This window comes from Procambarus clarkii, chromosome 26 (genome assembly GCF_040958095.1).
Source record: "Procambarus clarkii isolate CNS0578487 chromosome 26, FALCON_Pclarkii_2.0, whole genome shotgun sequence".
NCBI classification, from domain to species: Eukaryota; Metazoa; Arthropoda; class Malacostraca; order Decapoda; family Cambaridae; genus Procambarus; species Procambarus clarkii.
This window is the reverse complement of record NC_091175.1, coordinates 7,659,379-7,674,576: the sequence shown is the minus strand read 5'-3', so window position 1 is coordinate 7,674,576 and position 15,198 is coordinate 7,659,379. Positions and strand designations below refer to the sequence as shown.

Below are 15,198 nucleotides of genomic sequence, written 5' to 3'. Positions count from 1 at the left end.
AGAGCCAACTAGGAACGAAAATATTTTAGATCTGGTCTTCACAAACAGTGAAGACATAATCAGAGACATTATGATCTCAAATACCACATACTCAGATCACAACCTCATTGAAGTGCAAACGACCATCAATACTCAGAATAGACCTAAAACAATGATCAAGTAAGATGGGTTATTCAATAAATTGAATTTTAATAATAAAAGGATTGACTGGGAGAAAATAAACAGGGAAGTTGCAAACATTCCATGGGAAACTGTTCTAAATAATAAAAATCCTATGCATGGAATAGAAAAAACTGACTTCTGAAGCATATAAAGTCTGTCTGAAACATGTTCTTTTGAAGAAAGCCAGAAAGAAGTCCAATATAGAAAGAGAATGTAGATGACACTATACTAGAAGGAAAAAACCAGCATTGAATGTAATGAAATGCCATTTTCTGGGTGAGACCCGGAGACTCCCCGGAGATATCCAGGCTGATATGGATATACAGGGGTACCTCGGTTTAAGAATTTAATCCGTTCCTGGAAATGGTTCATAACCCGAAAATTTGTAAACGGAAGCGAATTTCCCCATAAGAAATCCTGACTCCCCAAAAAACTTCACTTCAAAGTAAATTTTATACCTAATTTACCCAAATCTTCACTACAAAAGTATGTTCAAGTTATTACTTATCCTTGCTGATGACTCCTGTTTGTATATGGAAGACGGTGAGGAGGGGGGAGAAGGAGAGGTGTTACTGTTTGGAAGGGGAGTCCATTATAACATCAGGCAGTGAAGATTTCTCTAGAGTGCACTCTCTGGGACGTTTTGCCTGCATACTACTAGGTCCTGGTTGTGGCTCACTGCTTGATTTTCTCACTTTTCTTACAAGGAAATGTTCCATTGAAGATTGTTTTCCTTTCTTTGCAACACTTACAACACTCACTTTGTCTGTAGTGAGGCATCTCATTGTCATTAAAAAGATCAATGCAACAACCTACTACAGCTTTATCTGGGTGATTCTTTTCAGCAAAACTTTGCAGTCCTTCCCATACTGCACACATTTTCTTAATGAGGAAGGGACATTCTCTACTGCCTCCTCTTCCTCCCCTGAAGATTTGTTGTAATGCCTAGCTAGTTCAACAACACGAGTACCATTTTCATGCTTATGAATGATCTCTTGTTTTTCCTCTATGGTCATTCTCACATGTGATTTCTTGACACTGGCTTTCTTGGGACCCATGGCAAGATATATAATAACAACTTTTATGCTCAAATGGCCAAAAATCAGACAAAAAACTGTAAATTCTTGTGAAGAATTCAGGCGGGATAGTCAATGGGCTGGTAGTTACTGGTAAAGTGAGGCACGATCGCTGTGCCACCACACGTTAGATGGCTGTACACATATCAACAAACTCGTATCCCAATGCAAAGTTTGTAAACAGGGACGTTTGTAACCCGAGGTACCACTGTATTAGACTGTGGCATCAATGTGCATGGAGTTCTAGACCTACCAGGGACCACAAGCCAGAACCTGGTCGAACAACCAAGACGGCTCAGATGGAGCATGAACAGGCTGGAGGTGAAACAACGCATGAGACAGCTTGCGGAGCAGAGTAGAAGTAACATCAACATTGAACACAAGCTGCAGTGGCTCTGCCAGCTCCACACGAAATAAGGCGACAGTATTCGGCACAAGATGACAGTCCTGGAACAACCACGAAATGAAGGACAAGTCAACCCTATCCGAGACGGAAGTACACCTACGCAAAGACAAGAAATAACGGAAGGACCACCAGGAAACTTCATACTGTCGCCGAGACGAAGCATGCAGGTGGGACACCATCAATGAAGCCACCTGCGCACCATACAAGTGATGATAGACCCAAGTCAGAAACCCAGACGCAAAGACTCGAGGAGAAGAGCGAACCAGCCATGTAACGGACTGGACCGATCTGCTGAAAGAAGCGGAGCTGTGGGAAGACCCTCGGGTTTGGATGCCGAGCAAGCAGTGCCTGAAACTAAGGCTGGGCTGGCCACTAAGGGGCCAGAAGGCCAAGTCTTCCCTGTTAAGTCTTCAAGCAAGCCAGGATCTGGAGCAACAGCTGAGTACCGGATGTGCATGTAATATATTTGAACAATCTTCTCTCGTACATACAGCAATGAAGTGCGTCAATGACTGGGCAAGTACAACTCAAACCGAACTTGCAGGCATATACCTTGCCACTGAATTTTTAAAAGACAAAGGCAGTGGACTTATATACTGTGACTCGCAGAATGCACTCCTGGCATTGAACGCACATAGTAGTGACACCCAGAAAATAGTCAGTGATATTCGAATGAATGTTTTAGCTACTAAAGAAAACAGATTTGAAATTAAATTCCTATGGATACCATCACATGTTGGCATCTCAAGGCATGACACTGTTGATATGCTTGCAAAGACTGCCTATAGGAAACCAGTGGTAGAAATTGATATGGGTGTTTCATTAGCAGTGACAAAGAGAATACTTAAACAAATATCTAATGAAGATCTCACCGACCTAACAAATTCACAAAGACCTGAAAGTTGTAGCATTAAATATTATGATAGATATCGTGAGGAGACATTCACATATGGGACTAATAGAACAAGAACCCGGCAATGTGATGTTATAGTGGCCAGAATACGCCTGGGATATTGTTCAAATGTGTATTGTTCAAATGTTTATCATGCTGATTAATTGCTGCTCTACAGCATGTTTTTAATGTTTTAACACCAGTTTTGTTGAAGTGCCAATAAAATAAATACCCAGTATGTGTTTAATATTATCGACCATTTACTTTTCATTCCTGTTAGTGGTTGTCGTAGGGACCCCAATACACTGGTTTGCCCAGGGGCCCATAATGTAAGACGACACTGGCTTTGTAGCAGATTGATGATTGAATCAGTAGCAGATTGAAGAAAAGGACTATGGAATCAAAATCCACCATTCACAGAAAATTGCACAACAGGTAGGGGGCATATACTGATGCCTAACCAAACCTTAGCAATAATCAAGCATTCCTCTGATATCAAGGAAAAGAAGGTAGTGATTCAACTGTATTGAATCTCTGGTGCACCCTCACATGAATTTTTGTATCCAAGCATGGAGACCTCTTCAGAAGGACATAGCTGCTTTGGAAAAAGTACAACACTAGGTGACAAAAATAATTTCTGAACTAAGTCAACTTTCATACCAGAAAAGGTTGAGAGCCACATGACCAGTGCAAACCAGACATGATAAAGCTGATCTCGTTGAAACATTTAAAATACTGTACAGTACTGAACAATATGGAGTATGTTGATCCAGACAACTTTTTCAAAAGATCAGATGTAACAAACAACGGGGGGGGGGGGGGGGGGCAATGGTTTCAAACACAAGCAGAGTGATTTTCAAATATTTCTTTACAAATAATAATAATAATAATAATAATAATAATATTTTATTTACAAGTAGGTACAATGGGTTGGCGAGATTACATTAGTGATATTTTTACATTCTTGCAAAGCCACTAACATTCATAGCATTTTGGGCAAGTCCTTAATCTAACTTATCAGGTAAGGTAAAAAAAAATACATTGTAGCAAGGTTTTATATTAACAATATAAATTGACAGAAGTGATTACAGTGGTAAAGATTATGTACTTAATTAGTCTTTAAAATTAAGTACTGTACTGTGCTAATATTGGGGAAGTGGGTCGTACAAAATACAGTGTGAGTTTGAAGCTCAAGGTAGGAAACTATGAGGATAAAATAAGGTACTTTTTGGTTTAATTTTGAACAGAGCATAGGTTGGAAATTGTTTTAATTCATCAGGGAGAGTTCCAAAATCTGGGCCCTTTTATTTGCATGGAGTGTTTGCACAGATTTAGCCTGACCCTGGAAATATCAAGATATATCTATTTCTGGTGTGGTGCTCATGAGTTCTATTACACCTATCAAGGAAGTTTCAAATCAAGATTAGCATTTAGGAAAAAGGTTTTGTATATGTAGATAGCACATGAGAATATGTGGAGTGAGTGTATGTTTAGCATGTTAAGGGACTTAAACAGAGGGGCTGTGTGTTGTCTGAAAACAGTTTGTTATAGTTTTAATAGCAGATTTTTGCCAAGTGATGAATGGCTTGAGGTAATTTACAGTGGTTGAACCCCATGCACAGATACAGTATGTAAGATAGGCATAGATTAGTGCGAAGTAATCAGGGAGGAACAGCTGCAGGGGGCCTGACAGCTGAGTGGACAGTGCTTCAGATTTGTAGTCTCGAGTTCAATCCCCGGTGGAGGTGGAAACAAAGGACAGAGTTTCTTTCACCCTGATGCTCCTAGCAGTAAATAGATACCTGGGAGTTAGCAGCTACGGGCTGCTTCCTGGGGATGCATAACAAACAGGAAGCCTGGTCGAGGCCTGGGCCGCAGGGATACTAAGCCCCAAAATCATCTTAAGATAACCTCAAGAAGAAGTATAATGAAAGGAGAGCAGAGTGGGGAACATAATATGACTTTTTTTTAGGGGGCCTGACAGCTGAATGGACAGCGCTCGGTGTTCGTAGTCCTAAGGGTCCTATGGTTTGTTTCGCAACAGAGGTAGAAACATGGGCAAAAATGGGCAAATTTTCTTTCACCCTGATGTTCCTGTTCACCTAGCAGTAAACAGGTACCTGAGAGTTAGACAGGTGCTATGGGCTGCTTCCTAGATGTATGTGCATGAAAATTAGGAAAGCTATTTGTGCTAGTGGCTGTACAAGAATGTAAGAACTCTTGTACTGTACAGTATATATAAATAAAAAAATATTTTTTTTAAGCGTATGCTGACCGTTTTTGAGACGTGTTGTATGTGGGTTCTGAACTCAAGTCTCTTGTCTATGTATAGGCCAAGGAACATTCCCTCATTTTTATTGATAATATTAACATTGTCTATCTGAAGTTGAATCTAATTTGATGATTTACTACCAAATAAAATATAGAAAGTCTTTTCTATGTTTAGTGTAAGTTTGTTGGTTGATATCCATGAGTGGACTTTTTTTTTAATTCATTGTTGACAATATTATTTAGTGTGTGGAGGTTGGGGTCAGAATAGATGAAGGTGGTATTGTCAGCAAATAGTATAGGTTTAAGAATGTTAGAAACATTGGAAAATCATTGATGTATATAAGAAATAGGATAGGTCCCAAGATGCTGCCCTTGTGGCACCCCTACTGTCAATGGTAGAGTTAATGGTTCCAATTAATATTATTATACTGTACAGTATTAAGAACCTGAATTACTGTTAGGTAGGTTAGGTTTGTTATGCTCAAATTTCTATTAGTTTAAACTCAAATTAAATTTTGTTTAATCATGTATAATGTAATGGAAAGCTTAATCATTCAATACAAAAAATTATGAAAAATATATTAGGTACAACATTACTGTATTGTTGACCAGACCACACACTAGAAGTTGAAGGGATGACGACGTTTCGGTCAGTCCTGGACCATTCTCAAGTCGGTCAACATACAGTACTTCAGCCACGTTATTGTGACTCCTCGCCTGCTTACTGTATTGTACCCAATATCCAGAATGCAGTACTTGGCATAGTATGCAAGGTCTGGCTTGCTTAACAGTTAATGTGATTTTAGTTACTGTACTTTCAATTTTTCTTTAAATTGGTGTATTTAAATTAATACTATTATATTAAGAACATGAATTTCTGAGTTAGGATAGGATAGGTTGTATTTCTACAGTAGTGTTTACTCAAATTAACTAAAACAATAAAATCACATTAATGGAATTCTCATTCCATAAGAATAAAATTTAGAAAACTATATCATTTCAGGAAAACTCTGCTTGTTAGGCAAATCGGATTCTTGTATATTAGACCATGTAGTACGTTCTGGCTATTAGATACTTTATGGAAGCAAAGATCAATAATCGCTAATGTATTAAATGCTGAATAACCCACATAAGACAACAGGACAAATGGTTAAAACGCTTTTGATTTTCTCAGGTCCTATATGATACCTTGACGCTTGTCTTAAATTGTCATTGTAATCAAACCCTGGAGGCGAAGCTTGATTTATTTAGTAGGTGGTGAAGGTGGGAGGTGGAGGTGGGAGTGTAGGTGGGAGGTGGAGGTGAAGGTGGGAGTGGGAGTGTAGGTGGGAGTGGGAGTGGGAGTGTAGGTGGGAGGTGGAAGGGAAGGTGAAGGTGGGAGTGTAGGTGGGAGATGAGAGTGAAGGTGGGAGGTGTAGGTGGGAGTGGAGGCCAGGATGGGGCTCCACCTCCACCCTGAGCCTCACTGGTCCACTACCCTCACCTCCCACACGCCGCCTCACAAGCAAACCATCAAATCTTCCCAGCCAACATTGTAACAACCCGCTGGCAAACCACTAACCCAGATCATACCAATATGCACCTCACACGTTAGATTTAGCAACATGGTCTTGCACGACTTACTAATCCACCACAAGTATACTATTTCAAACAAAAAATGTCCACAAAATAACATTGACAGGCAACCATGGGAGGAGGACCAACAACATACCTCCGTTGAGAACATTACCGCTGTCAAGCAAGGAGCTCCGTCATATTACTGATATAATATACTTGCTACAAGGTTAATGTGATCTCTCAGGAGGCGGGAAGGTGTACGGGTTGACTTAGTGATTAGTGATTGAGCAGTGAGAGGTGTGTGAGTGAGCTGCCAGCACCCAGGAGGACGGATTTCTCCTCTTCACTACACATGTTCTAACTCTTCTATACATCACTTGCTTTACCCCCCAATCATTCAGTGGTTCGTCAACTGTGGTGAGTAATAATGATGGTGATTATCATTTGGAAACGATAATTATTGTTGTTAACTTTGACATACCAATGTTAAGATTTTTGTCCGAAACGCTGCGAGTGTTCGATATTCGTATTGCTATATTTAGATTTATATATTGTTTATATATTTAGATTTATGGATTTATATATTGCTCCCCACCTGTGCTTGTGGGGGGGAGGGGTGAGCTTCGGCTCTTTGGTCCCGACTCTTAACCGTCAATTAAGTGAGTTCCTAAGCCTATTGGGCTCTCAACATATCTACATGTGACACTGTATGGAGTCAGCCTCCATCACATCACTGCCTATAGTGCATTCCATTTCTTAACTACCCTGACACTTAATTTTTTTTTCTAATGTCTCTGTGGCTCATTTGGGTACTAAGTTTCCACCTGCGTCCCCTTGTTCGTGCTCTACACATGCTACATAGTTTTTTATCAATACTGTCAATTTCTCTGATAATTTTGTAGATGGTGATTATGATAACTTAGACTGATTCCAAGCTAACACGAAAATATTCTTGAAACATCTATTTAACTGTTGACAAATATCGGCGCGTGGCAGCTATAAATAGGCTTTGTCGAAGATAGGCTATATATGGCGGGCAGCCCTTTAGGGGTTATTCACGCCCATGCCACATCGTGGGTGGCTTAATCTTCAATCAATCAATCGAGCAGCCCGTCTTGTTAAGGGCTATTCATGCCCGTGCCACCTCTTGAGTGGCTTTAATCTTCATCAATCGGCAGTCCGTCCAGTCACAGGGAACCTGGCAGAACATGGGTGTCGTCACTCTGCCCAGGTGATGCCCCGCAGGTGAACATTTAAGATGCTGATGCAGTTCATTCAAGGTTGTGTGGCAAGATCGGGTTATCCTGTAAATATGCTTCGTATCAGTTGCAAGAAGGGGGGTAGAAATAGCCTAAGCTACTCTATCCCTTTGAGATGTATTTCTTTCTTATCTCAATAAACATACTTGAACTTGAACAGTTGCAAGTAAACAGTTTAATGTTGATTGTTCTTCACGCGCTTTGACATAGTTATTAGAGCTCTTTGGTGCGTTGCATTGAATCTCTTGTTTATGGTAATTTGGGCATGATTTGAATTTGTTTTTAAGAATTTTTTTGTCAAATTCTTGAGACTAGTATTGTGCACGAGGATAGCATGAACATTTATAATTGTTGCTGTTTCACCCTCAAACTATCTATTGTTGTTTAACCCGGCTGTGGATATAAGTTCTTACTCAACCCAATTGCACATGAGTACCTGAACTCAACTGTTTGTCCAAGACTTCATTAATAATATTTTGCGGCACCTCTATATACTTACTATATTACCTTAGCTACAAATACTGAACCAAAATATTATATACTTAAACATCACGAATAAATGTGTTTACAAACTACTTAGCTGCTTGTTTAAAATAAGATATTATCTATTCCTTATATTTTTCACACAAATTACCTTATATTTTAATATTTTGTTGAGGAATTTTCCACGGAATTTTCTGTGAAAAATTCCCAATATTTTCCACATAAATATCCTCATATACCGCTATTATTATTATGTCTTATTTCTGGGGCACCTCCCAGGCAGGTATATTCACGGCACCTCAGCAAACTGTGGCATCCAGCATAGGAACAACAGAGTAAGGAGCAGCATATTAATTGGGAGCACCCTCAGTGTCAACGAAGGACACACAGCACCATTGGGTAACACGCGGGCATAATATAATCCGTCCATATTAAGAAAACAGAAAATATCAAAAGTGGATTGCCCGCGGCAGCAGGAATTAAGAGGTCAGAACGCGTAAGCAGAAGCAGAAGCGTCTGAGGCTGCAGGAATTAAGAGGTCAGAACTCTTAAGCAGAGGGCCAGTGATGCAGCGAGGCGTGGTGCAGAAGGTGCTGTCGGTGGAGCAGGCAGAGGGTCGTGGAGCCCGGGTCAGACGAAGCATTGGAAGGAAGGAGGTAAGGAAATAAATGAAAAAAAACAATATTTTAAGGTGAAGAACAATAATAAAAGAGATTATACGAAGAGCAGCACAAAGGGAAGGGATGCCAACAGTTGTTAGTTTACTGTGCACCCCCCTGCTCATCCTAGCAGCGAAGAATCCTGGGTTCGAATCCCGGGCGAGACACTTTTCCTATCACCTAATGCCTCTCTTCACCTTGCAGTAAATAGGTAACAGGAAGTTAGCAGTTGTGGGGTTGCATCCTGGGGAGGGAATCTCATTGATATATGACGATAATCTGATTTCTCTGTGTACTCATGACTTATCTCGTCAACAGCTACGACGCCTGGATCCCTTCCTTCTGCTGGATGAGTTTCGGGTTCGACAACCCGCAGGATTTCCTGATCACCCACACAGGGGATTTGAGACAGTCACCTATATGCTAAAGGGCAGCTTCCACCATCAAGACTTCTGCGGTCACTCCGGTGTGATAAGGAAGGGAGATCTGCAGGTGAAAGAGAGAGAGAGAGAGAGAGAGAGAGAGAGAGAGAGAGAGAGAGAGAGAGAGAGAGAGAGAGAGAGAGAGAGAGAGAGAGAGAGAGAGCATCTCAGAGGGACTGATAAATTCTTAAGTTTTGGTGACTTTCCATACTATCTTAGGCTACCATTATATATGTTAATATGGTAGGTTCATATGCTTCTTTCTATTATAGAGTTTGTTCATATTTTGTTCTCTATAAATGGGTCGGTAGGTGCCTACACACTGTCCTCTTGCAGCTGACAGTACGTAACCTCTAATGACTCCTTTGCAGTGGATGACGGCGGGTCGAGGCGTGGTACACTCGGAGATGCCAGCTTCTGACGGGGATAACATTGGCCTCCAACTCTGGATTAACCTACCGGCCTCTCAGAAAATGATAGAACCAGGTATGGGTGAGGGGGATGTGTTGGTGAAGAGTGAGAGAGAGAGAGAGAGGGTGGTGGGGTGAGGGGGGCCGGGGTGAGGAATACTATAAAATTCCTTGAAGTCCTACTAATATATTTTTGAAGTCCTGCCACAATTGTTATAACCTCCTGAATGACGCTTTGTTTCTGCCCTCAGTCTACCAGGAGCTGCTGGCCTCACAGGTACCATCGGCGACCTCTGGTGGAACTACAGTGAAAGGTTAGAAAGCTTATATACTCACTTAACACATGCTGACCTACTATCTACTCTCCAACACCTGACGTACTATCTACTCTCCAATATAAGATCTACCACCTACTCTTCAACACAATCGAGTAATTTTAAAAACTGACGACTAAATGCTTAAGCTAGGATCTATTATGAACATAATTCTTGTTTCTTGCATCTTAAAGCAACATATAATTACACGTCGTTTGATGAGGAAAATAATTCGATTACATGTAATTTTTTTTCTCATATTTTCCGTAACTGTCAAAGGCTCCTGTGATTGTTTCATACTCCCATGACTGTCTAAGGCTTAAACTGAGTGCAGTCATCACCTCACCTCACGAGCATAATTCCACAACTGTACTGAAGTTGCAAGGCTGCTATTTCTCTGATAATCCTTGCATTGATTATATATACAGTTCTCGTCACTGGGAACTGCAAAGCCCCTATAATTACAGATATCGCGCAGATTCAACAACCTTCCCATAATTGTAGATATTGCTCATACTTTATTTGCAACTATTCTTGATTGTTGACATTAAATGAATCCAGTCGTCCTTCTGGGATAAAAGATATATTACCCAAACATATTTACACCTATTTATTTTAGGCCTCTGTATGTCAGTCACTGACCATGCTACTGTGATTGCAGTGATCGCTGGAGAGAGCATGGGCGTGGAGTCTCCGGTCAGGACTCGTACACCTGTCTACTACCTGGACTTCCAGCAGGAACCTGGAGCAAAGTTCACCCAGGAGGTACCAAGGGACTGGAACGCCTTCATCTACGTGCTTACGGGGACTATCAGTGTTGGTAAGTAGCATCACAGGCAGGTCCTCTCTCTCTCTAATGTATATCGTGACGAACATTTTGCAGCTCTCGTGTAAGATTTAGCAACAATATATCATCACAATATATCATCATAACTCACCACAAGTATCCTAGTGTTGACGTCGTCTCTCTATTCTGTAACTTTGCTGAACTTTCCACCGCGAACAGCAATGATTGGATAATATGTATGAGGTTGTGTTGAACCCACTGAGAATTGAATGGCATTTAGTACCAGAGTGCTAGCTCCTTTTAAGCTAGGATGGTGTACACACTACTGTCTGGTTGTATAACAGAACTTTGAGATATTATGTCATCTTAGTGACTGTATTACTGTCTTGAGGGATTCAGTGGTACCTTATTGTCATAATCACACACTATTACCAGGATTGTGAAATGTTTTCTCAGTAAATTATATGTATGAATTATGGCTAAGTACTAGGCTATTTCTTAATTCTAGTTGCTGATCCCAAGCGAGGATATTGATCGCGAAATGTTCTAAATTTGCTGAATAAGAAACCCTCTCTTGTTTATGTTTATGTTTTTGTTTATAATTGTTTATGCCCTCCATAGAATGAGTGTTATGTGCACATAACCTAGCGCATAGACTTAGTATTCATAACCTACCCTCTGCAGACTCAATGTTCGTGATGTGCATACTAGCGCACATAAGACTTAATGTTCAGGAACATTATTTAATCATTTGGAAACACACTAATATATTCATCATAAGCAACTCGGCAATAAATCATGAGGATTGGAATTACCAATATCATAGTGGCTCCTTCAGTGCTCGCGTGGGAAGCACACACTGAATGAATAATTAATATTACTATAAGCACACAGGGAGTAGAATGATATGTTCGTGTGGAGGCAACGGCTGTCACAGTTGCTGGGTAACAGTTTTTGTTGTGGTCAGAGTGTAGCTCCTGGGCTGACATCTAATTACCGATGAAATCACAATCAGTCGTTGTGTGTCTTGTAGACCTAAGTTACAAAAATTGATTGATAATTAGCTCTGTCATTGAGAATGCTCAAGATGCTAGCCTATCTCACAGATGTTAATGTCATTTGCCGTGACGGGCCTCATGACCTGAAAATGGAGGTTTTGATAGATTGATCTAATGTTTTGTTTATCATATCTTGGGGGTGACCAAACTTCTTACAAAAATTCTCAGCCTCTCGTGAGAATTTTTTAAACAAACTCCACATCGGACTCCAAAATGAGATCGCCTGAGAGCGGTGGAAGAATGTTGTCAGCAATTATTAAACACGGTAATTTCCTTCTTTTTGTTTTTCAGTGGTAGACGAGGAAGAGAGTGAGAGTGGCCCCCACCACACCCTGGTCCTCAGTCAGGGAGATTCCGTCAAGGTCTGCAACACTGGACCGGACACCGCACACTTTGTCCTTATTGCTGGTGAGTTGATAGGTGGCTTTGGATAGGCTGGCTGGACGACTTTAAGATTGCTTGGTGTGGGCATGTAATTTTTTTTAGCAGTTATCGACTCTTTATGTTCTTTGATGAGATAATTTTTCAACTCTTTCTTCGCTATTTCCCGTAAAACTACGCGTTATTGCTATTGAAAGTCGGCCAGTGAGACATCTTGTGAACTGGACAGAGCCTGACCCATCACACACCTTACTCAACTCCCCCTCCCCAACTCTGCGCGAGATTACTTCTGATGGTAGATGCTTTCTTGAAAGTTGATAGTTTATTCTTAAAGCTGAAAACGTTAGAATAATCGCAGCAGAAATACTTCAAACTCAAGTGTTTATTCATATTTCTCGCTTGAGTTTTTTGCTCCCACAGCAAGAGGGAGGAGAGTTTACCTCAACCACAACCAGGAGACAGTTTACCTCAGCCACAACAAGGAGGACAAAGTTTACATCAGCCACAATAAGGGAACACCCACTACATTCTTACACTCTTTCTTCCTTGTTATATTTTTATATCTTGTTTCACCTCCCTATTCTTATAGCTCTCTAGATTAAGAAAATATTTGATTATTATTATTATTGTTGTTATTAATCACTATATTAGCTATACTCTATATTAAAACAAATTCATTTATTCTACTTCACCAAGTTTACATTTTTTGTTCGGGTTATCTTAGTCGTATATATTTATTTGATTAGAAATCTCCTTTGGAAATGAACAATTAGGAATAATGTTTTCTGGTAAGGCATAGACACTATTGATCAGGGAGTTGCTCTGTGTGTGTGTGCAGGACAGCCCATCGGGGAGCCGGTGGTGCAGGACGGTCCCTTCGTTATGAACACCCGCGAGGAGATCCGTCAGACCCTGCAGGACTACAGCGACGCCAAGAACGGCTTCGAGAACGCCCGCAACTGGAAGTCTGCCTAGACCCAATGCTCGTTGTAGTGTATCTTCGACGATCTGCCTCTGACGACTTGGCTCCGAAGGTCTGCCTCCGACGACCTGGCTCCGAAGGTCTGCCTCCGACGACCTGGCTCCGAAGGTCTGCCTCCGACGACCTGGCTTCGACGACCTGGCTTCGACGACGTGTCTCACGTGATCTGCTGATGACGATCTGTCGACGGGGACCAGAAATGAGGCAACAGGAAACAGCAATGGTCGCTCTGGAACCACCTTCCTCCTGACCGTTCTAATTTGTCACGCAGGCGTTCGTATGGCTATGTGGTAAATATAATAAGGTAATTATCAGGAGTATGCACTAAGCCAGTTTGAATATAGCACTTGGAAGGTAGACTAGAAAAAAAAGAGTTCATGTATACAACATACATTTCAGTGCGTGTTCACTATTAAATACACCTTTGGATGTTCATTATATACTCTGTGATGTTTGAAATTGTTCGTTTGTTTTGGTTACCTAACATATGTACAGGTCACCGCCCGCACCGACTTTCCTCCCCGGTAGAATCGGAATTAAATCATGACCGCAATCCGTTCTTTCAATGTTTGCCCTTATGTACCCAGGGACCTACCTGGCTCTGCAGTGATTATTGAATCACGTTCTTGGGAAAAATATATATAGTAAGACTAGATGATCTAGTCTATATATATATATATATATATATATATATATATATATATATATATATATATATATATATATATATATATATATATATATATATATATATATATATATATATATATATATATATATATCAGTCAGTCTGGTGTTGACAAAGGCTTTAACAAAGCCGAAACGTTCACCTCATTTCATATTTCTCTGTGGATTTTCCGCATATATATATATATATATATATATATATATATATATATATATATATATATATATATATATATATATATATATATATATATATATATATATAGACATTAGAGTGCACGTTATGTGACAAAGAGTGCCGGGGAGACGGGACACCACGAGCACAGCTCTCATCCTGTAACTACACTTAGGTAATTAGGTAATTACACACACACACCCAAGCGCGCGCGCACACAGACACACATTGGGGGCCTGAGAGCTGAGTGGACAGCGCTCTGGACTCGTAATCCTAGGGTCCGTGTTCGATCCCCGGTGATGGGAGAAACAAAATGGGCAGAGCTTCTTTCACCCTGATGCCCCTGTTACCTAGCAGTAAATAGGCACCTGGGAGTTAGACAGCTGTTACGGGCTGCTTCCTGGGGGGGGGGGGAGAAAAAACAAATTAGTAGTTAGTAACAGTTGATTAATTGACAGTTGAAAGGCGGGCCGAAAGAGCAGAGCTCAGCCCCGCAAGCACAACTAGGTGACTACACCCACACGCGCGCGCGCGTGCTCATCTTCATTGTCAAAATATAACCAGATTCTTCTAGCCTGAATCCAGTGTTGTCGACCTCAAGGCCTGACGAGATATCAGATAAGACAATTTAATAATAATAATAATTCGTTTTGTCGGAGACAGGAACCCTGTGTATGTGGCAGTGTATTCTTTAGGCTTGTATCGAAGTCTTTCCCCCCAAGGTCGAACTACTCAGTAACTGACCTTCCCCAGAATACAACCCCACAACTAACTACCGGGTACCTATTAACTACTGGGTAAACAGAGGCGTTGGGAATAGGAAACGAGCCCAACCATTTCAGTCCCGCCCAGGATTCGGACCCGGGATTTTCGATTGATTTCAAAACGAACCCAACTGTACTAACGAGATTGATTAAGTGCAGAGTGCCTGCTGTAACCAGCACCTTGTTGCAAGTACACCCAGAACTGCAAGATTCATGCAACTATACAGGATTAGTAGCCTTATTTTGGTACAGTAGTTGTTAACTACGGTGCGAGGCGAACTGTCCGTACCCCCATCGTGTCCTCGCTAGGAGTGGAGCTGAGACATCCTAGCTGAGAGTGTCATTAGGCTCCGAGTGCTGGCCTCGCTGAGAGCCATGAGTGTCAGTCTCAGCCTTGGTGCGGACCTAAGCGGAGCTGTAGTTGGTATATTTTCAGACTTAAAATAAGGCCTT

The 15,198-nt window shown here is 41.0% G+C and overlaps 2 protein-coding genes across 3 annotated transcripts in view; both read left to right on the top strand.

Moving 5' to 3' along the window:
- Nucleotides 1–6,264: 6,264 nt before the first annotated feature.
- LOC123756739 (pirin) lies at nucleotides 6,265–13,672 on the top strand. 2 transcript variants are annotated; one of them, XM_045740029.2, is made up of 8 exons: nucleotides 6,265–6,781; nucleotides 8,390–8,762; nucleotides 9,084–9,257; nucleotides 9,559–9,673; nucleotides 9,849–9,911; nucleotides 10,573–10,731; nucleotides 12,048–12,164; nucleotides 12,976–13,672. In XM_045740029.2, exons 2-8 carry the CDS (start codon nucleotides 8,673–8,675, stop codon nucleotides 13,110–13,112), a joined length of 855 nt encoding a protein of 284 aa, XP_045595985.1. In that variant the 5' UTR covers nucleotides 6,265–6,781; nucleotides 8,390–8,672; the 3' UTR covers nucleotides 13,113–13,672. The 2 variants fall into 2 exon arrangements, with proteins under 2 accessions (XP_045595985.1, XP_045595984.1); XM_045740028.2 differs by having other exon boundaries at nucleotides 8,386–8,762.
- Nucleotides 13,673–14,594: 922 nt separating this feature from the next.
- The window catches only part of LOC123756737 (uncharacterized), a 36,952-nt gene continuing 36,348 nt past the window's right edge, over nucleotides 14,595–15,198 (top strand). Inside the window, exon 1 of the mRNA XM_045740021.2 lies at nucleotides 14,595–15,198. This exon is cut by the window's right edge and continues 241 nt beyond it. The gene's annotated coding sequence lies outside the window, so the exon portion shown is untranslated.

Bases quoted from the DNA above. Each gene is read 5' to 3' on its own strand.
- LOC123756739 (XM_045740029.2), top strand. From the start codon at position 8,673: ATGCAGCGAGGCGTGGTGCAGAAGGTGCTGTCGGTGGAGCAGGCAGAG. The intron at 9,258-9,558 runs GTGAAAGAGAGA...ACTCCTTTGCAG, and splicing joins TAAGGAAGGGAGATCTGCAG to TGGATGACGGCGGGTCGAGG. The intron at 12,165-12,975 runs GTGAGTTGATAG...GTGTGTGTGCAG, and splicing joins ACACTTTGTCCTTATTGCTG to GACAGCCCATCGGGGAGCCG.